We start from the raw sequence: 19,148 nt of genomic DNA on the forward strand, positions 1-19,148 counted from the left end.
CCGCGGCGCCGGCCCTTGACTAGGTTTTCTTAGCAAAGACTCATATAATGGTATTCAAGGGATACTTGACTTTTTTTCATTAAAATTTTCTTTTTTTTATATTTTTGCCTGTGATACTTCAAAAGACCGCTCATTAATATCATATATTCTTTATTCTGCTTTTCTAGTCTGTTGTTAAGGCGGAGGATTAGCCTAGTGAGCCGCGGCGCCGGCTTGCAGCTTTGGTGCACTTTCTTTCGACCAGAGTTGGTTCGAACCGGTTTGGAGCAATCAATGAAAAAACTTCAACTGGACTATGTTGATCTGTACCTTATGCATTTCCCAGTAGCTATGAAGGTAGGCAGTTAACAACATCGAATTTGTTACACGTTAGCTGTCAGTGTGACCATCATCTTCATGGATGAGTAAATGGTACTGATAAATTTTCAGACACTTGTTGTAGGTAAGTTGGAGAAACTGGTCTAAATGGCTTAAGCATATTGTCTACTGGAGTCTGTAAACAGGGATCCCAACTCATGAGTAAGGCAGAGATTTTAAGTAATCTTTGGAAAACTTTTCCAAAGTTGGTTTTCGACAACACTGCCACTGGATTAATGAGTTTTTGTCTGATCCTTTTCCTGGTGGCATATATGGCTCTGAAGAATTCTAAACTCATGGCCATTATTTGAGAGCTGATCCACATTCTAGTTACAATTTTTTATAACAGAACCTTGATCCATGTTCTGTGGTACAAGTGCATTCTGTTTGAAACACATGTTCTCAAGGGTTGAGGAACACTGATTGCGTCGCCTGGGTAAAGTCTAAAATCTGTTATTGGCAGAGATCAAGGTCATGTAGCCACTGATTTTCACAGTGAAACAGAGATATTTCTATAAATGAAAGAACAGAGCACACAAAGTAATATAAATCCATGGACACCACTAGGACCTAGAAAATAGTATTCATTAATAGGCATGTAATAGATGTGAGAAGAGACGTCTGTAGCATAATGATATTCTTTACCACTTCATATACAATACACGTTGCAGTTATATGACTGTGGAGTATTGCTCCACATTTTTCACTGAAGTTTGTTTTCCCAACCTAAGTACATCTGGGTTTGTTGCTAGGGCGTGCGTTTCTCAATCTGGTAATATAGTGTAAAATTACTCTTTTTATTCTGGCCTGGGAAGGAGATATACCCAAAAGATGAACAAGGAAAAATAACACATGACATAGTGGATCTCTGTGCCACTTGGGAGGTATTTATTTGGAGGAGTGAGTACAAAGAAAGCAGGAAGAGGAGGCATCAGATCACAATTAAACTTAAAAGAGAGGGTTATGGATTCTTAATTGTGGAAATTCATGCCATCGTTAAGGGTACTGTGCTGGAGTGGGGTCACAGAAAGAAATGGACAATAATTAGGGGCAAAAAGAGCAGGCTCATTGTTTTCATTCACATATTTCTCTGGATTCCTATGGAGGACACTGTGATTTCTTAATGTCACCATCTCTTTCTCTGTTCTATATTCTTTTTTTTTTTTTTCTCTTTCAGTCAATGACCATTAGCTTCATTATCATCTCTTTCTAATGGTGCTATCATCCGTTATATTATTCTAGCCATTTGTGGAAAAACTTTCTTCATAATCTTTTCTCCCAGGCCATGGAAAAGTGCAAGGATGCAGGACTGGCCAAGTCCATCGGGGTGTCCAACTTCAACCGCAGGCAGTCGGAGATGATTCTGAACAAGCCAGGGCTCAAGTACAAGCCTGTCTGCAACCAGGTGAGGACTCTCAGCCTCCTCTCCTTCTGCTTTTCAGTCCCTTCTCCCTGTACCACTGACAAGAGTCCACTCGTCTTCCATTCTCATTCAAAGTATGCTTTGGAGGAGAAGATTCTCAACACAGAACCCCTGTCTCTGTGGAGGGGCAAGTAGGGCCCTCTCTTGTCTCTGTATGTGATGATGCCTTATTGAAAAGGTGAGGAGACTCTAGTGTTCAAATATTTGTAAGAATCTGTGGAGGTAAAGGTGATCTAGAAAGCAGCAGTCAAGTTTCAACTAGTAAGAAGTTGAATTTATCGATCCAATTGAATGTGATGTGGAAGTCACTCAATGTAGCAGCGAAGGCCATGAAAACATCTACTGGGCAGTAAATAAAGATAAAGTGAATGTAGGAGAAGAGAGGTGGCAAGGGCTTGTTTTGCATCTATACATCTGAAACTTTGTTCTTGGTATCTATTTTTTCAGTGTCTTGATCAGGAAAAGATTATCAGACACTAGGAAAATAATCTGGGGAAGAGGGCGAATTTACCTTTCATGGTTTTCTATTGTTAGCCACATCACACTCAGGAAATTTTAGCAAAACTTAAGCTGATCTCATTTTGAATTCATTTTCATTTGCATCTAATCTCTGCTTTCTGCCTTCAAATCAAACTGTGCATCAACATCGATTTTTAGCTTTTCCATGTTCTTAGTATCTAACATCATACAGTCACTAAGTAAATATATTTGACATGAAAATACAGCTTATAAAATCTATCACTTTGCTCTGTAATAATGTAGTACTCTGATTTTCAAGAAAAATTATACAAATTATTATGGCTTTCAGTGCCAACCTTATTCTAGTTTATATTTTGAGAACTTTCATACATCCAGAAATTTTGATAGTCCTGATAAAATATTTTCTCTCCTGTTCTCATATTGTTATATTTTTCATATGTCCAAAGTTTATGTTAATACAAATATGCAATATTTTGCTGAACCTCTCGATATAATATGTTAGTGATTGCTCATCCCTATAGAACTCAAACATCTCCTATGACAGAAAACACTGTCACATAGTTCTAGTTTTCATAATTGGATCTAAAGTACTTAATTTTTATTTCTTGTCATTTAGTATCATTCAGTATTATAATTTTCTACTAACAGCCTCAGATATCTTCTCTTTTAAGAGAAACAAAATAGTAATTCACAAATAGAATTCTGTCATGTTTCTCATGCTTTTCCCCTTCAAAGTTCAGAAATCTTTTTTCCTGTGATATCTATGCACGTTTTGTCAGTTGTTCTGGATTCATCAGATTGTTGTCTTGTAATAATCATTTGCTTCTCTACTTCAACTTTCTGTAAGTTAGAAGTTAGGTTTGGATGGTTTATTATATATTAAGGTTAAATGTTTTTGTCATGAAGACGTCCTTAGAATTCTGTGTTCATCAAATTGTATTCCAAGAGACAGCATAGAAAGATACTTTTCCCACATTTAGTGATGCATCTTTTGGTCATAATTGGTAATTGGTCATTTTTGGTAATAATATTCAATAGCAGATGTAATATACCTGAACAAATTTTATATAATAGATATGCATTCATGGATGATATTTGTCTTAACTGGTTATTACTTTGGGGTTTGTAAAGTTATTTGCATTTTAACTATGCTATTTATTTTCTTACTTGACATTTGCACAATTAAGAATCTATTTTCTGGCCAGCGCCATGGCTCACTAGGCTAATCCTCCGCCTTGCGGCACCGGCACTCCGGGTTCTAGTCCCGGTCGGGGCGCCGGATTCTGTCCCGGTTGCCCCTCTTCTAGGCCAGCTCTCTGCTGTGGCCTGGGAGTGCAGTGGAGGATGGCCCAAGTGCTTGGGCCCTGCACCCGCATGGGAGACCAGGAGAAGTACCTGGCTCCTGCCATCAGATCAGCGCGGTGCGCCGGCCGCAGTGCGCCAGCCACGGCGGCCATTGGAGGGTGAACCAACGGCAAAGGAAGACCTTTCTCTCTGTCTCTCTCTCTCACTGTCCACTCTGCCTGTCAAAATAAATAAATAAATAAATAAATAAAAGAATCTATTTTCTCTCCCTCTCTTTCTCTATTGGTCTCTCTCTTTCAGTTTCTCTCTGCTTTTCAAATAAAATAAAGTCTTCAAAGTAAACTTAAAAACCTCACTTGATGATATTTTGAGTTTAAAGTTTCATTTCTAAATTCAGCTACTTTTACTTTTTAAGTTTCCCCATATACTCTGATACTTTTCAAACTTGTCTATCCACAGTTGGAATGCCATCCGTATCTCAATCAGAGAAAACTGCTAGATTTTTGCAAGTCCATAGATGTTGTTCTGGTTGCCTATGGTGCTCTGGGATCAAGTCAAGATCCAAAATGGTAAAAGGAAAATAAAAAGATGACATAAAACCCACTGTTGATGAAATACTATTGGTGTACAACACTTAGTTTTATATAGTTAGTCTCAACTGGCTCAAAGAGGGGGATGATCTAACTTGATTTTTAACTTTTATTTAATGAATATAAATTTCCAAAGTACATCTTATGGATTACAATGGCTTTTTCTCCCCCAAAACTTCCCTCCCACCCGCAACAATCCCCTCTCCTGCTCCCTCTCCCTTTCCATTCACATCAAGATTCATTTTCAGTTATCTTTATGTACAGAAGATCAATTTAGCATATATTAAGTAAAGATTTCAACAGTTTGCACCCAGACAGAAACACAGTGTAAAATACTGTTTGAGGCGGAGCCAAGATGGCGGAATAGTGAGGGTGCGCACCGATAGTCCGGGAAAATTTAGTTTAATAAAAGGGGAGTTACGGTAGCCGCAGAAAATAGAACCAAAAAAAAATTGCAGGGGAAACCCTTCTGGATGGAGCAGCCGTGAATCGGAGGACCTACTGGGAGAACAAGGTCGCCCACCGCGCGGAAGCCAAGTCGCGGGACCGAGCCGCAGAAGCCCCAGGGTCTGCGCGCCAGTGCTCCAAGGGGAGTGCATGCTACACAGACAACAGCGGGGAGACTTGGGACGCTCAGGGCTCCGAGTCCACACATCGGCGCTGGAAGGGGAGGTGAGCTCAATAACCCGAGACATTGGTGGGGAAACGGGGGTCAGAATCTAGAGGGGGGCCGGAAAGTGCAGCAAACTCACTACCGGAAAGAAGGAAAAAAAAAAGCTTCGGGGTTTCTCTTCCCCCTAACCTTGCAAAGGTTACAAGGCTGCAAGGCTTGAAGAATTCCCAAGAGACAAAGAGCAGGCCTCCTCTCTGGATTTACATATCAATGGGGGAGAGCTAAGGAACTGAGTCACTACAATTCAGTAGCCTAGGCAACCCAGTGGGAGTCCAGAGGAGCCAAAGACTGGAAGCTAAATACCATCAATTCTGCACAGCCCTGCCCTGCGGTGTTACTTACCCCCTGAATAAATAAAATAAATAAATAAATAAAAAGAGAGAGATTTACCACGCATAACCTGAGGGTGTCACCTTTGCACACCCTTAACCAGGAAGAACCAGGCAGAGCTCTCAGGCCGCACCCATCTCAAGCCTCCAAGGCTCCTCCAACAGCAGGCAGTCCACTTAACACGGACACAGTATAAAAAAAAAAAAAACGCACAGTGACGCAAGAAGAATTAACTATGCAGAGTAACAAACACAGAAATAGAGGGAGCAAGATCAACGATGACACTATGATGCCTCCAAATAAGCAAAACACCCCAAGCCAAGAGTATGAAGATGATGAAATAGAAGAAATGCAAGATACGGATTTCAAAAAATTTATGATAAGAACATTTAGAAGTTTTCAAAAGCAAATCCTTGAACTACAGAAATCCTTAACGGACAAGATTGAAAATCTCTCTTGTGAAAATGAAATTTTAAGGAAGAGTCAAAATGAAACTCAGAAACTAGTAGAACAGGAAAGTGTAATAGTGAAGAGAAATCAAAATGAAATGAAGAGCTCAATAGATCAAATGACAAACACATTAGAAAGCCTTAAAAACAGAATGGGTGAAGCAGAAGAGAGAATATCGGACTTAGAAGATAGAGCACAGGAAAACATACAGTCAAACCAAAGAAAAGAAGAGGAAATTAGAAATCTAAAAAATATTGTTGGGAATCTACAGGATACTATTAAAAAAACCAACATTCGAGTTCTAGGAGTTCCTGAAGGCATGGAGAGAGAGAAAGGATTGGAAGGCCTTTTTAGTGAGATACTAGCAGAGAACTTTCCAGGTTTGGAGAAGGACAGAGATATCCTAGTACAGGAAGCTCATAGAACCCCCAATAAACATGACCAAAAGAGATCCTCACCACGACACGTGGTAATTAAACTTACCACAGTGAAACATAAAGAAAAGATCCTAAAATGTGCAAGAGAGAAACGTCAGATTACTCTCAGAGGATCTCCAATCAGACTCACAGCTGACTTCTCATCAGAAACCCTACAAGCTAGGAGGGAATGGCGAGACATAGCACAGGTGCTAAGAGAGAAAAATTGCCAGCCCAGAATATTATATCCTGCCAAGCTCTCATTTGTGAATGAAGGTGAAATAAAGACCTTTCATAGCAAACAGAAATTGAAAGACTTTGTGGCCACTCATCCGGCCCTGCAAAAGATACTTAAAGATGTGCTACACTCAGAAACACAGAAACACGGCCATCAATATGAAAGAAGGGAAAGGAAGAACACCTACCAGTAAAAGAGCATGGGAAGCTCAAAGCATATACTAGAAAATATTTCCGGGAAAATGGCAGGGCAAAGTCACTACGTATCAATTGTCACATTGAACATTAATGGTCTGAATTCTTCAGTTAAAAGACACCGTTTGGCTGACTGGCTCACAGAACACAACCCAACTATTTGTTGCCTACAAGAAACACATCTCTCTAACAAAGAGGCATGCAGACTGAAAGTGAAAGGTTGGAAAAAGATATTCCATGCCAACAGAAACCAAAAAAAAGCAGGTGTAGTCATATTAATATCAGACAAAATAAACTTTAATACAAAAACTGTTAAGAGAGACAAAGAGGGACACTATATAATGATTAAGGGTTCAATTCAACAGGAAGATGTAACTATTATAAATGTATATGCACCTAATTACAGGGCACCGGTCTATTTAAAAGATATGTTAAGGGACTTAAAGGGAGATTTAGATTCCAATACAATAGTACTGGGGGACTTCAATACTCCACTCTCAGAAATAGACAGATCATCTGGACAGAAGATCAACAAGGAAACAGCAGATTTAATTGACACTATTGCCCAAATGGATCTAACAGATATCTACAGAACTTTCAACCCTACATCTACAGACTTCACATTCTTCTCAGCAGTGCATGGAACCTTCTCTAGGATTGATCACATACTAGGCCATAAAACAAGTCTCAGCAAATTTAAAAGAATTAGAATCATACCATGCAGCTTCTCAGACCACAGCGGGATGAAGCTGGAAATTAGCAACTCAGGAAACCCCAGAAAGTATGCAAACACATGGAGTCTGAACAACATGCTCCTGAATGAACACTGGGTCATTCAAGAAATCAAAAGAGAAATCAAAAACTTTCTGGAAGTAAATGAAGACAACAACACAACATATCAAAACTTATGGGATACAGCAAAAGCAGTATTGAGAGGCAAATTTATAGCAATAGGTGCCTATATCAAGAAATTGGAAAGGTACCAAATAAATGAGCTTTCAGCGCACCTCAAGGACCTAGAAAAACTGCAGCAAACCAAACCCAAATCTAGTAGGAGAAGAGAAATAATTAAAACCAGAGAAGAAATTAACAGGATTGAATCCAAAAAAACATTACAAAAAATCAGCCAAGCGAGAAGCTGGTTTTTTGAAAAAATAAACAAAATTGACACCCCATTGGCCCAACTAACTAAAAAAAGAAGAGAAAAGACCCAAATCAATAAAATCAGAGATGAAAAAGGAAACGTAACAACAGACACCACAGAAATAAAAAGAATCATCAGAAATTACTACAAGGACCTGTATGCCAGCAAACAGGAAAACCTATCAGAAATGGATAGATTCCTGGACACATGCAATCTACCAAAATTGAACCATGAAGACATCGAAAACCTAAATAGACCCATAACTGAAACAGAAATTGAAACAGTAATAAAGGCCCTCCCAACAAAGAAAAGCCCAGGACCAGATGGATTCACTGCTGAATTCTACCAGACATTTAAAGAAGAACTAATCCCATTTCTTCTCAAACTATTCAGAACAATCGAAAAAGAGGGAATCCTCCCAAATTCTTTCTATGAAGCCAGCATCACCTTAATCCCTAAGCCAGAGAAAGATGCAGCACTGAAAGAAAATTACAGACCAATATCCCTGATGAACATAGATGCAAAAATCCTCAATAAAATTCTGGCCAATAGAATACAACAACACATCAGGAAAATCATCCACCCAGACCAAGTGGGATTCATTCCTGGTACGCAGGGATGGTTCAACATTCGCAAATCAATCATTGTGATTCACCACATTAACAGACTGCAGAAGAAAAACCATATGGTTATCTCAATTGATGCAGAGAAAGCATTTGATAAAATTCAACACCCTTTCATGATGAAAACTCTAAGCAAATTGGGTATAGAAGGAACATTCCTCAATATAATCAAAGCAATTTATAAAAAACCCACAGCCAGCATCCTATTGAATGGGGAAAAGTTGGAAGCATTTCCACTGAAATCTGGCACCAGGCAGGGATGCCCACTCTCACCACTGCTATTTAACATAGTTCTGGAAGTTTTAGCCAGAGCCATCAGACAAGAAAAAGAAATCAAAGGAATACAAATTGAGAAGGAAGAAGTCAAACTATCCCTCTTTGCAGACGATATGATTCTGTACTTAGAGGATCCAAAGAACTCTACTAAGAGACTATTGGAACTCATAGAGGAGTTTGGCAAAGTGGCAGGATATAAAATCAATGCACAAAAATCAACAGCCTTTGTATACACAAGCAATGCCATGACTGAGAAAGAACTGCTAAGATCAATCCCATTCACAATAGCTACAAAAACAATCAAATACCTTGGAATAAACTTAACCAAGGACGTTAAAGATCTCTACGATGAAAATTACAAAACCTTAAAGAAAGAAATAGAAGAGGATACCAAGAAATGGAAAAATCTTCCATGCTCATGGATTGGAAGAATCAATATCATCAAAATGTCCATTCTCCCAAAAGCAATTTATAGATTCAATGCAATCCCAATCAAGATACCAAAGACATTCTTCGCAGATCTAGAAAAAATGATGCTGAAATTCATATGGAGGCACAAGAGACCTCGAATAGCTAAAGCAATCTTGTACAACAAAAACAAAGCAGGAGGCATCAAAATACCAGACTTCAGGACATACTACAGGGCAGTTGTAATCAAAACAGCATGGTACTGGTACAGAAACAGATGGATAGACCAATGGAACAGAATTGAAACACCAGAAATCAATCCAAACATCTACAGCCAACTTATATTTGATCAAGGATCTAAAACTAATTCCTGGAGCAAGGACAGTCTATTCAATAAATGGTGCTGGGAAAACTGGATTTCCACGTGCAGAAGCATGAAGCAAGACCCCTACCTTACACCTTACACAAAAATCCACTCAACGTGGATTAAAGACCTAAATCTACATCCTGACACCATTAAGTTATTAGAGAACATTGGAGAAACCCTTCAAGATATTGGCACAGGCAAAGAATTTCTGGAAAAGACCCGGGAGGCACAGACAGTCAAAGCCAAAATCAACTATTGGGATTGCATCAAATTGAGAAGTTTCTGTACTGCAAAAGAAACAGTCAGGAGAGTGAAGAGACAACCGACAGAATGGGAAAAAATATTTGCAAACTATGCAACAGATAAAGGGTTAATAACCAGAATCTACAAAGAGATCAAGAAACTCCACAAAAACAAAACCAACAACCCACTTAAGAGATGGGCCAAGGACTTCAATAGACATTTTTCAAAAGAGGAAATCCAAATGGCCAACAGGCACATGAAAAAATGTTCAAGGTCACTAGCAATCAGGGAAATGCAAATCAAAAGCACAATGAGGTTTCACCTCACCCCGGTTAGAATGGCTCACATACAGAAATCTACCAACAACAGATGCTGGCGAGGATGTGAGGAAAAAGGGACACTAACCCACTGTTGGTGGGAATGCAAACTGGTCAAGCCACTATGGAAGTCAGTCTGGAGATTCCTCAGAAACCTGAAGATAACCCTACCGTTCGACCCAGCCATCCCACTCCTTGGAATTTACCCAAAGGAGTTTAAATTGATAAAGAAAAAAGCGGTCTGCACCCTAATGTTTATTGCAGCACAATTCACAATAGCCAAGACCTGGAACCAACCTAAATGCCCATCAATGGTAGACTGGATAAAGAAATTATGGGATATGTATTCTTTAGAATACTATACCGCAGTAAGAAACAACGAAATCCAGTCATTTGCAACAAAATGGAGGAATCTGGAACACATCATGCTGAGTGAAGTAAGCCAGTCCCAAAGGGACAAATACCATATGTTCTCCCTGATCGGTGACAACTGACTGAACACCAAAAAGGAAACCTCCTGAAGTGAAATGGACACTATGAGAAATGGTGACTTGATCAGCATAGCCCTGACTGCTAATGGACAACTTAATACATTATCCCTCATAGTATTTTTTTTTTGTCTGTTCTACTTAATATGACTGGTTTAATTCTGTAATTATCACACAGTTATTCTTAAGTGTTGAAAATTAACTGAAATGTGATCCCTGTTAAACATAAGAGTGGGAATAAGAGAGGGAAGAGATGTATAATTTGGGGCATGCTCGGGCTGACTTGCCCCAATTGGTAGAGTTGGAAACATACCAGGGGATTCCAATTCAATCCCATCAAGGTGGCATGTGCCAATGCCATCTCACTATTCCAAGTGATCAATTTCAGTTCACAATTGATCATAATGAAAGGACTAAGAGTCAAAGGGAGTACATAAACAAGTCTAGTATCTGCTAACACTAACCGATAGAATAAATAAAGGGGAGAGTGATCCAACATGGGAAGTGAGATACTCAGCAGACTCATAGAATGGCGGATGTCCTAAATAGCACTCTGGCCTCAGAATCAGCCCTAAAGGCACTCGGATCTGGCTGAAAAGCCCATGAGAGTATTTCAGGCATGGAAAGCCAAGACACTCTGGCAAAAAGATCTCTGTGAGTGAGATCCCAGTGGAAAGAACATGTCTTCAAAGCAGGAGGTACCTTTCTCTGAAGGGAGGAGAGAACCTCCACTTTGACTATGACCGTGTCTAAACAAGATAAGAGTCGGAGAACTCAAGGGGCTTCCATAGCCTTGGAAACTCATGACTGGTGCATAGGGAGATTACTGATGCCATAAACAGGAGTGTCAATTTGTAAAGTCAACAACAGGAGTCACTGTGCACTTACTCCTCATGTAGGATCTCTGTCCTTAATGTGCTGTACACTGAGGCTTAATGCTATAACGAGTACTCAAACAGTATATTTCATTTTGTGTTTCTATGGGGGTGCAAACGATTGAAATCTTTACTTAATGTACACTAAACTGATCTTCTGTTAAAAAAAAAAAAAAGAAAGAAATTATCAATTCCCAACTTGACTCTCACTGGGATTAAACATGACAATAGGTCTGATCTGATTTCATCATCATTTAAAAAAAATCATCTATTATTTTTCACTTTATGTTTCTGTGTGGGAGCAAACTGTTGAAATACTTACTTAAGGTATACTAAGCTGATCTTCTGTATATTAAGATAATCGAAAATGAATCTTGATGTGAATGGAAGGGGAGAGGGAGTGGGAAAGGGGAGGGTTGTGGGTGGGAGGGACGGTTGGGGGGGGAAGCCATTGTAACCCATGAGTCGTACTTTGGAAATTTATATTCATTAAATAAAAGATAAAAAAAATACTGTTTGAGCACTAGTTATAGCATTAAGTCACAATGTGCAGCACATTTAGGACAGAGATCATCTATATTTGTAAAACAGCTCAGATAATACTAATAACACCACTGGTCCACCTTTGAGAAGTGCTGGTCTAGGGTGGGCCCCCAGGCTGTTCTGAAAGCCTCTTATCAAACTGAACGCCCTGCATCAGGAGGTCAGCTTTTCTACCTGTCCTTGCAGGGTGGACCAGAGCTACCCGGTTCTCCTGGAAGACCCAGTCATCAGTGCCCTGGCAAAAAAGCACAAGCGAAGTCCAGCCCTGATTGCCCTTCGCTACCAGCTGCAGCGTGGGGTTGTGGCCCTGGCCAAGAGTTTCATAGCGAAGGAGATCAAAGAGAACATTCAGGTGATGAGCATGTGGGGCTCAGAGTCCTTGGGATTTACTCCTTCTTGGAAGATGTCGATTTGGCTTACACATTGTATTTTTTGCAATTTTAGAATTCATATAGCTTGATATTCATATTGTTTTCACATTGGTTTTCCTATCTAGTGAAGCACCATATAAATATATTGACTGTGTCTGTGTTTTTAATTAAGAAGCTATTATTTAACTATTATTATTGTAGTTGTAAAATAAAAAATACCTTCTGAACAGATGCTTGTATTTAACTAATTTATAACATCCTTTCGTGGATTGTGAATTAGCCCGGGCTGAGCCTGAACTCATTCAGTCTGTGTTCTATTTAGGCTCTTTCACGTACTTGCAATCCACTCCCTCAGGAATCGTACATGAGGCAGCTCCCTTTATGATGCTAACTGAGCATTGCATGGGATGCCTCAGTGCTCCTCCATGTACTTCTTCATCCTACAGCTAAGTATCCTGGGCTTCCCTTCATTACATGGCACAGTCCAAAGGCACTGATTGCATACTGGAAAAGCCTTCTCAGAACTGCCATACAGTTGGTCTGACAAGTTCTATAACCACTGAACAGACCAGACCTAACTGAAATTGTTGGGTGATAGATAGTTCTAGTTCTGGCTTCTTCACTTCTGATCCAGCTCCCTCCTAAAGTGCCTGGGAGAACAGTGGAGGATTGCTTATGTGTTTTGGCTCCTGCCACCCACATGGGAGATTATATGAAACTCCTAGCTTCTGGCTTCAGTCTGGCCCAGCCTCAGCTGGTGTGCACTTTGGGGAGTGAACCAGCAATTGGAAAAACTCTCTCTGTGTCTTTCCCTCTCTTTCTGAAACCACGCCTTTCAAATGAGTAAGTAACTGTTTTAAAGCATGTTCTCACAAATTTTATTCTTTTTATGGTATATTTTCTCAATAAAAGTTCCTACTCTTGTGTAGTTAAATCTTTGTGGCTGTTGGAAGTTTTTCTATATTTGAGAACAGGATAATATTTTACTGCATTACCTATAAAATCTTATAGTCCCTCTCTAAATTTTGTTATTAATTCAACTGGTATATTTAAAATACCACATGAAATGTGCGTAAGATACCACTGACATGCAGATATACTTTCAGAAAGAATATCAAAATTAAGAATTTGTTTCATTGCTTGGCATTCCTATAGCCCATACTGAAATGCCTGGATTGGAGCCCCAAAACTGCTTCTATCTTGCTGCTAATGCACCCCATAGGAATCAACAAGTTATGTTCCTAGTGCTTGGATGCATATAACCCTTGTTAGAGCGTCAAACTGGCTTCCAGACTGCTGACTTCTGCCTCCCCCAGCACTGATTCTTGCAGACATTTGAGAGTAAATCGGTAGATGAGAGATCTTTGTCTTTCTGTCTCTCACTGTGTATCTCCCTCACTCGTCAATGTGTCACTCTGACACTTTTTTTTTTTACAGGTAGAGTTATAGACAGTGAGAGAGAGAGAGAGAGAGAGAGACAGAGAGAAAGGTCTTCCTTCCGTTGGTTCACCCCCCAAATGGCCGCTAAGGCCGGAGCTACGCTTATCCGAAGCCAGGAGCCAGGTGCTTCTTCTTGGTCTCCCATGCGGGTGCAGGCGCCTAAGCACTTGGGCCATCCTCCACTGCCTTCCCGGGCCACAGCAGAGAGCTGGCCTCGAAGAGGGGCAACCGGGACTAGAACCCGATGCCGGCCTCCTGCTCTGAGACTTTCGCACTATCCATCCTCCTCACATTGGAAAATAAAGTTTTGTTTTCCAATATGGTAAAACATTTTCTAACACTTCGTATTTAAAATATCGTTATTACACTTCATTTAATTAACTGTTATATAAAATCTGTAAGAGATTCTCATTTTCTACACAGAGTAAGACTTTAAGTGATTGCTTGATATTGAATTGAAACTATTAATTTCAAGAGAACTTTTAAAAATACGTTTTTCTTTTTCAAAATGTCAACACTTTCTGTTCTTCTTTTCATCATTGATGATATAAAAACATGCAACTGTATCGAGGAACTTTACTAAATAATCTCATATATTTCAATGTTTACCTTTAGAATCTTCTAGATCTTATAATTTCATGGTCCTCTCTTCTTTAATGTCAGCTTCCTGCTACAGCTAATTAATGTTGAGACATCTTTTTATCTGTAATGTTGTAAGATTTCAATACATTATAATTCGTATTGCACTTTTATTTATTTATTTTTACCAGGAATGGGACAGCTGGGTGGGAAGTGGAAATATTTTCAGATTTCTGAGGAATTGCCGTACTATATTTCATCATGGTATACTAGTTTACATTCCACCCAACACCCAGCACTTATTGAAGAATGATTTGCTTCATGTCTCAAAATGTTTGGAAATTTTTCAGGATTTTCCAGATTGACAAATATTCAATATAAAAATAACAAAATATTGTCCTTCTCTAACAGGTGTTTGAATTTCAGTTGTCTTCAGAGGACATGAAAGCTCTGGATGGCCCGAACAAAAATCTTCACTATTATCCAGCTGATATGTAAGTGGCTTTGGAAACGTGTTGTCTCCATTTTTTTTTCTGATGAGGAATGTAGGAAAGGCATTAGCTTCTGTTGCCCTACTATCTATGAACATGCACTATGGGATTCACCAATGTAGCCTAATTCAGTGTTTGTAAAATGACATATACTTCTCTGATTGAAGGCATTTCCAACAACCTTGTGGTTCTAGGCAGCAGTTGTCTTCATTCACAGGCATGTCTGTTTATATATAAGGTCATTAAGATAATTTGCCTTCCACGATTTTACAGACATATAAGTTAATAATCTCAATAACTGTTATGCACAACAAGAGTCCCCATATTCATACATGATTGATTGATTTATGCTTAGTAGATTTTCTGGACAAAATAGTCTTGAATCATGGAGACTTTGGAAGAATTTAGCTTATACTAAAATACAAGGGACTTACTTAATATTTATGTTAGTGAGCTTGTTTGACATCATTCTCTTCCCTAAACATGTACCTGTAAGAACTTACAAGTTAAATACATAAGTTTCACCTGTATTTCTGAAACAAAGCAGTACTAATTTCAGAAGTCTTGAAAGTTTACTCATAACAAAACCTTTTCCAGGGAAGAAAATAGAAGAATGAGAGTTTACACATTAAAGAAAAATTTATTTGTGATGAATTTCAGTACATCACACTAATAATGAAATCATAAGAAAAGAAATCCATTAGATTGTGTAATGCCTAGAGCAATACCTGATGATCCTTAAGTGTTGAAGATATCCATTTCAAACAGAGCTTCAAGAGATGGAAATTAGCCTTCTTTGTGATAGTAATTTGTTTCATAAAATATCTTTTTTATTTTTGGATTAATCTTTACAACACGTTGGTCTTTTATGCATAAATATCTAGCTAATAATAAGTATAGAAAGTAATATATATGCAAAGCTCTTAAAGGAAGTATGAAAATTAGCCTTTAGGATGTCTTTATGCAGAAATACATATCCCTCTATATGGACATGTCCCTTACAGACTTATAAGTTAATGTATTTCTAATTTGAAATTCCCCTTTCTCCCTCCGTTACAAGCCCCTCTCGTGGCCCTGTCATGTGCCTTGGGCTCCTCCTGCCTGCCATCTCAGCTCTCAAGCAGGGACCCTCCTACACTACACAGGGGCCAGGGGATCCCTCTCCCCAGTGCCTTTTACCCTTGATCCCCAGGGCAGCTTGGCCCAGGGAGGGGGGATGCTGCTTAGCTGACCCCGCCCTGTCCCAGAGGAAGCCTCTATTTATTTATTAGCTTTTGTTTACACCCTGGAATCGACCCCTTCCTCCAGGGGTCTTGGGAGGGGGAGCCCAGAGCCTCTGAGATCCCTCCCTTCTTCCTCCAAGCCCCAGTTTGTATTTAGCTGCCAAGTAAGATTCCCACGGGCTCCCCCTTTTTCTCTGTGGGGTCAGGGTGCTGTCCCCTCCCTTCTGTTTACATCTCCCCTCCACCCCACTCTACTGCATATCGCTGAGTTTTCTATTTTTGCAAAATAAAGTGATGGAAACTCAAAAAAAAAAAAAGAAAGAAATTCCCCTTTCTTTTTCACTTTTTTTTTTTTTTTTGAAGGACTTAAATCCTTCATTTACCCTGAGAAAGGCTGGTCTTAAAAGTCAGTAGAAACATAGTTATGCTTTTCTGAAATATGGTGATCTATATGCAGAGGATGAATTCTTAAAGAAAGGCTTCAAAACAAAGAATAAGAATGGATTAAAAACATCAGAATGAAAGAGAATGTACATCCAGTGAAAGAGCTTTACTCTCCTTTTGTCCAATAAGCAACAATTCTATAAATGATGATAACAAGGATTATATATTAATTCTCCCTAGGGAATTTTACCTTGGTATTGAGAAATATACAAAATCAAAATTGGTAGATGTTTTAGATTTTAATATTTGATTACTATAAAGAAAAGTGAGAACTACAGCAGAGACATAGTGCAAAGATTAGGAGAGTGGCAAAGACAGTGGCAAGCAATGTATAATTCCTACTCCAATTAAAATTTTTAGTAATTATTGATTGGTTGCTGCTTTATATCTTAAGTAGTTAGGAAAATATAGAAATATGAAAATAATACAGGAAGCATTTGGACATTGATCTCATATTGATAAAATTCATTTCATCATATATTAAGCTATGCATGATGAGCTATCAGTAAATAATTGAAGAATTAATACAAATGATGTCAAATTGCTAACATTAACCTATAACCTGTGAACTTTTTTTAGTATTGAACAGTATGTTCAAATATGCTTCTATTATCCTTAAAAATTATCCTTAAAAATCTGATGTAAGATAGCACTGGATATTGCTTTGGGTGATTGAAAGATGTAGCTATGTGAGAAGAATATGTTTGAATTCCTTATTATGTATGGTCTGTATGCTAAGTTCCAGGTAGAGAAATGCAATTTAAAAACTTTGAATGTGATTAAATATATTTATCATAAAGTCACACCCATGTATGTAAGTTGGTTAATAAATCCATAACCAAAACAAACATCTTATTTTTCTCTGGTGGTAGCATCACAGAAACCACTTATTTAGTGTTCTATAAATGTGGTCATCGAGTTTAGATTGTGCATTTTTCTCATTTTAGTGTGGCTGAACACCCAAATTACCTATTTTCTGATGAATATTAACGTGGAGACCTTTTTCACGATTCTACTACAAGTTCTCCCAGGAGTGTTGTAGGGCAAGCGACATCTCAGATGCTGGTGACTGGGTAACTCTCTTCTGGTTAATCTATGCTGTTTTAAAACTGGACCTCAGCTAGAGCTGTATCCATGGGGTATGAAGTAATGGCTACAACTTTTGTCATTATTGAAAATAAAGCAATCTTGTTGTATTAAAGATTTTTACCTACCACTGATTTTATTACTTGCCTGCTTAGTTTTATTCTAATTTCTTAGTCCCTCAAACTGATTTTTCCTAGAAGTCTGTAGACCTGTGGTGAGAGATGATAAGAGATAGTCCACAGTCATTCCTGGGATTCAGGTGGGAAGTGTTGTCTGCCTGTAGGGCAGTCAGCAAAGACTTTTCAGTCATTGCTTCTCCAATGCTTCCAGGAACAAGGAAACTCACTGTACAAATCCATAAAGCAAGGAAATACTGCGAGGATGACCAAGAGTCCAGAGATCCCTTCCAGGAGCTTGTGGATCATAGCTGCAGATACCAGGATATTTGGTAGCTTTGGGGGGATGCTAAGTTGCAGGCGGTGGAATTCATGGGGATGTAGCCAGGAACAGTGCGTAGGAGTCAGGAGTGAGTGGGATTGAGGATGTAAAAAGTAAACATGTCTCTACTTGCAAATGTTGACAAAAGTCTTTTTTATATTATTTTCTGCAAATAAAATATAATATCAATAGCCATCAGGGAAATATAAATAAAAAACACAATGAAGTTTCATCTCACCCAAGTTAGAATGGTTATCATCCAAAAATAAAGAAAAATAACAAATGCTGGCGAGGATGTGGAGAAAAGATACCATATACACTGTTGATGAGAATATATAGTAGTACAAACATTATGGAAGACAGTATGGAGATTATTCAGGAATCTAAAAATAGATCTACCATATGACTCAGCAATTTCACTCCTGATAATTTACCTAAAGGAACTGAAATCAGTAAATCAGTAAATAAACGATTTATCTTTACCCCCATGTTTATAGCATCTCAAACCACAATAGCTAAGATACAGAAAGAACACATATGTCCAACAACTGATAACTGGATAAAAACTCACAGTATACATATACAATGGAATGCTATCCATATATTATAAAAAAGAACAAAATCCTGACTTCTGCAATGAAATGGATACAGTTGGTAATGGGAAAATCTTATTTCAGACCTTTACCTTACACCCTTTAGAAAACATAATCCCAATGAGATCAAAGATACAAACATAAGTGCTGACATTATGAAACAGCCTTGAGGAAAGCATCTGAAAATCATTGAAAATTGAGTTAGGAAATTATTTTGCTGATTAAAAATCCTCAAAAACACAGGCAACAGAAACTGACAGTGTAATTGATATGAATGCATTAGAAAGGACTATTCATGAGTTCCCACAAACACTCTGTGTAACAACTTCAACTATCAAATTATTGTACAGACAATGGCACTGACTTACACAAGTTGACCTGACATAAACACTTCTTCCTCTTTGCCTTTTCTGATTGCCAAGATGCAGCTTTCACTTTGGAACCTTTGCTAAGCTTCTCTTCCTTACTTTTCCCTTACTCTGACAATAGGTCCTGGTAGACACAGGACTTTCAGTGTGTACTGCAGGAGAAATCTTTATGTGTTACTTTTGCTTTTTACAGAAATGGTTTAAAACTAGGAAGAAATGTGATGTTAGACCTCCAGCTTCCTACCTATTTCAAAAGCCATTTTATGCATGAAATTTTCCACCATTTCTAGGGAAACATATTGACTTCCACAGTTATGTAGGAGAACAGCTAAGGTCTGTTTGATATCTTGCACAGTTCTTGTGTAGTTCTTGTCT

At 38.6% G+C, this 19,148-nt stretch overlaps 1 protein-coding gene across 1 annotated transcript; it reads left to right on the top strand.

The window, feature by feature from the left end:
- Positions 1 to 305: 305 nt before the first annotated feature.
- LOC100350930 (uncharacterized) lies at positions 306 to 17,501 on the top strand (the record flags this gene model as incomplete). Its single annotated transcript, XM_089311255.1, has 6 exons — positions 306 to 336; positions 1,640 to 1,762; positions 4,614 to 4,827; positions 11,927 to 12,092; positions 14,542 to 14,624; positions 17,236 to 17,501. Coding segments are annotated over 6 exons (660 nt in total), but the record flags the coding sequence as incomplete, so codon positions are not given.
- Between the last annotated feature and the right edge of the window lie 1,647 nt (positions 17,502 to 19,148).

The sequence above is a fragment of the Oryctolagus cuniculus genome, chromosome 13 (genome assembly GCF_051225735.1).
Source record: "Oryctolagus cuniculus isolate XC-2025 breed Fujian yellow rabbit chromosome 13, ASM5122573v1, whole genome shotgun sequence".
Classification (NCBI taxonomy): Eukaryota; Metazoa; Chordata; class Mammalia; order Lagomorpha; family Leporidae; genus Oryctolagus; species Oryctolagus cuniculus.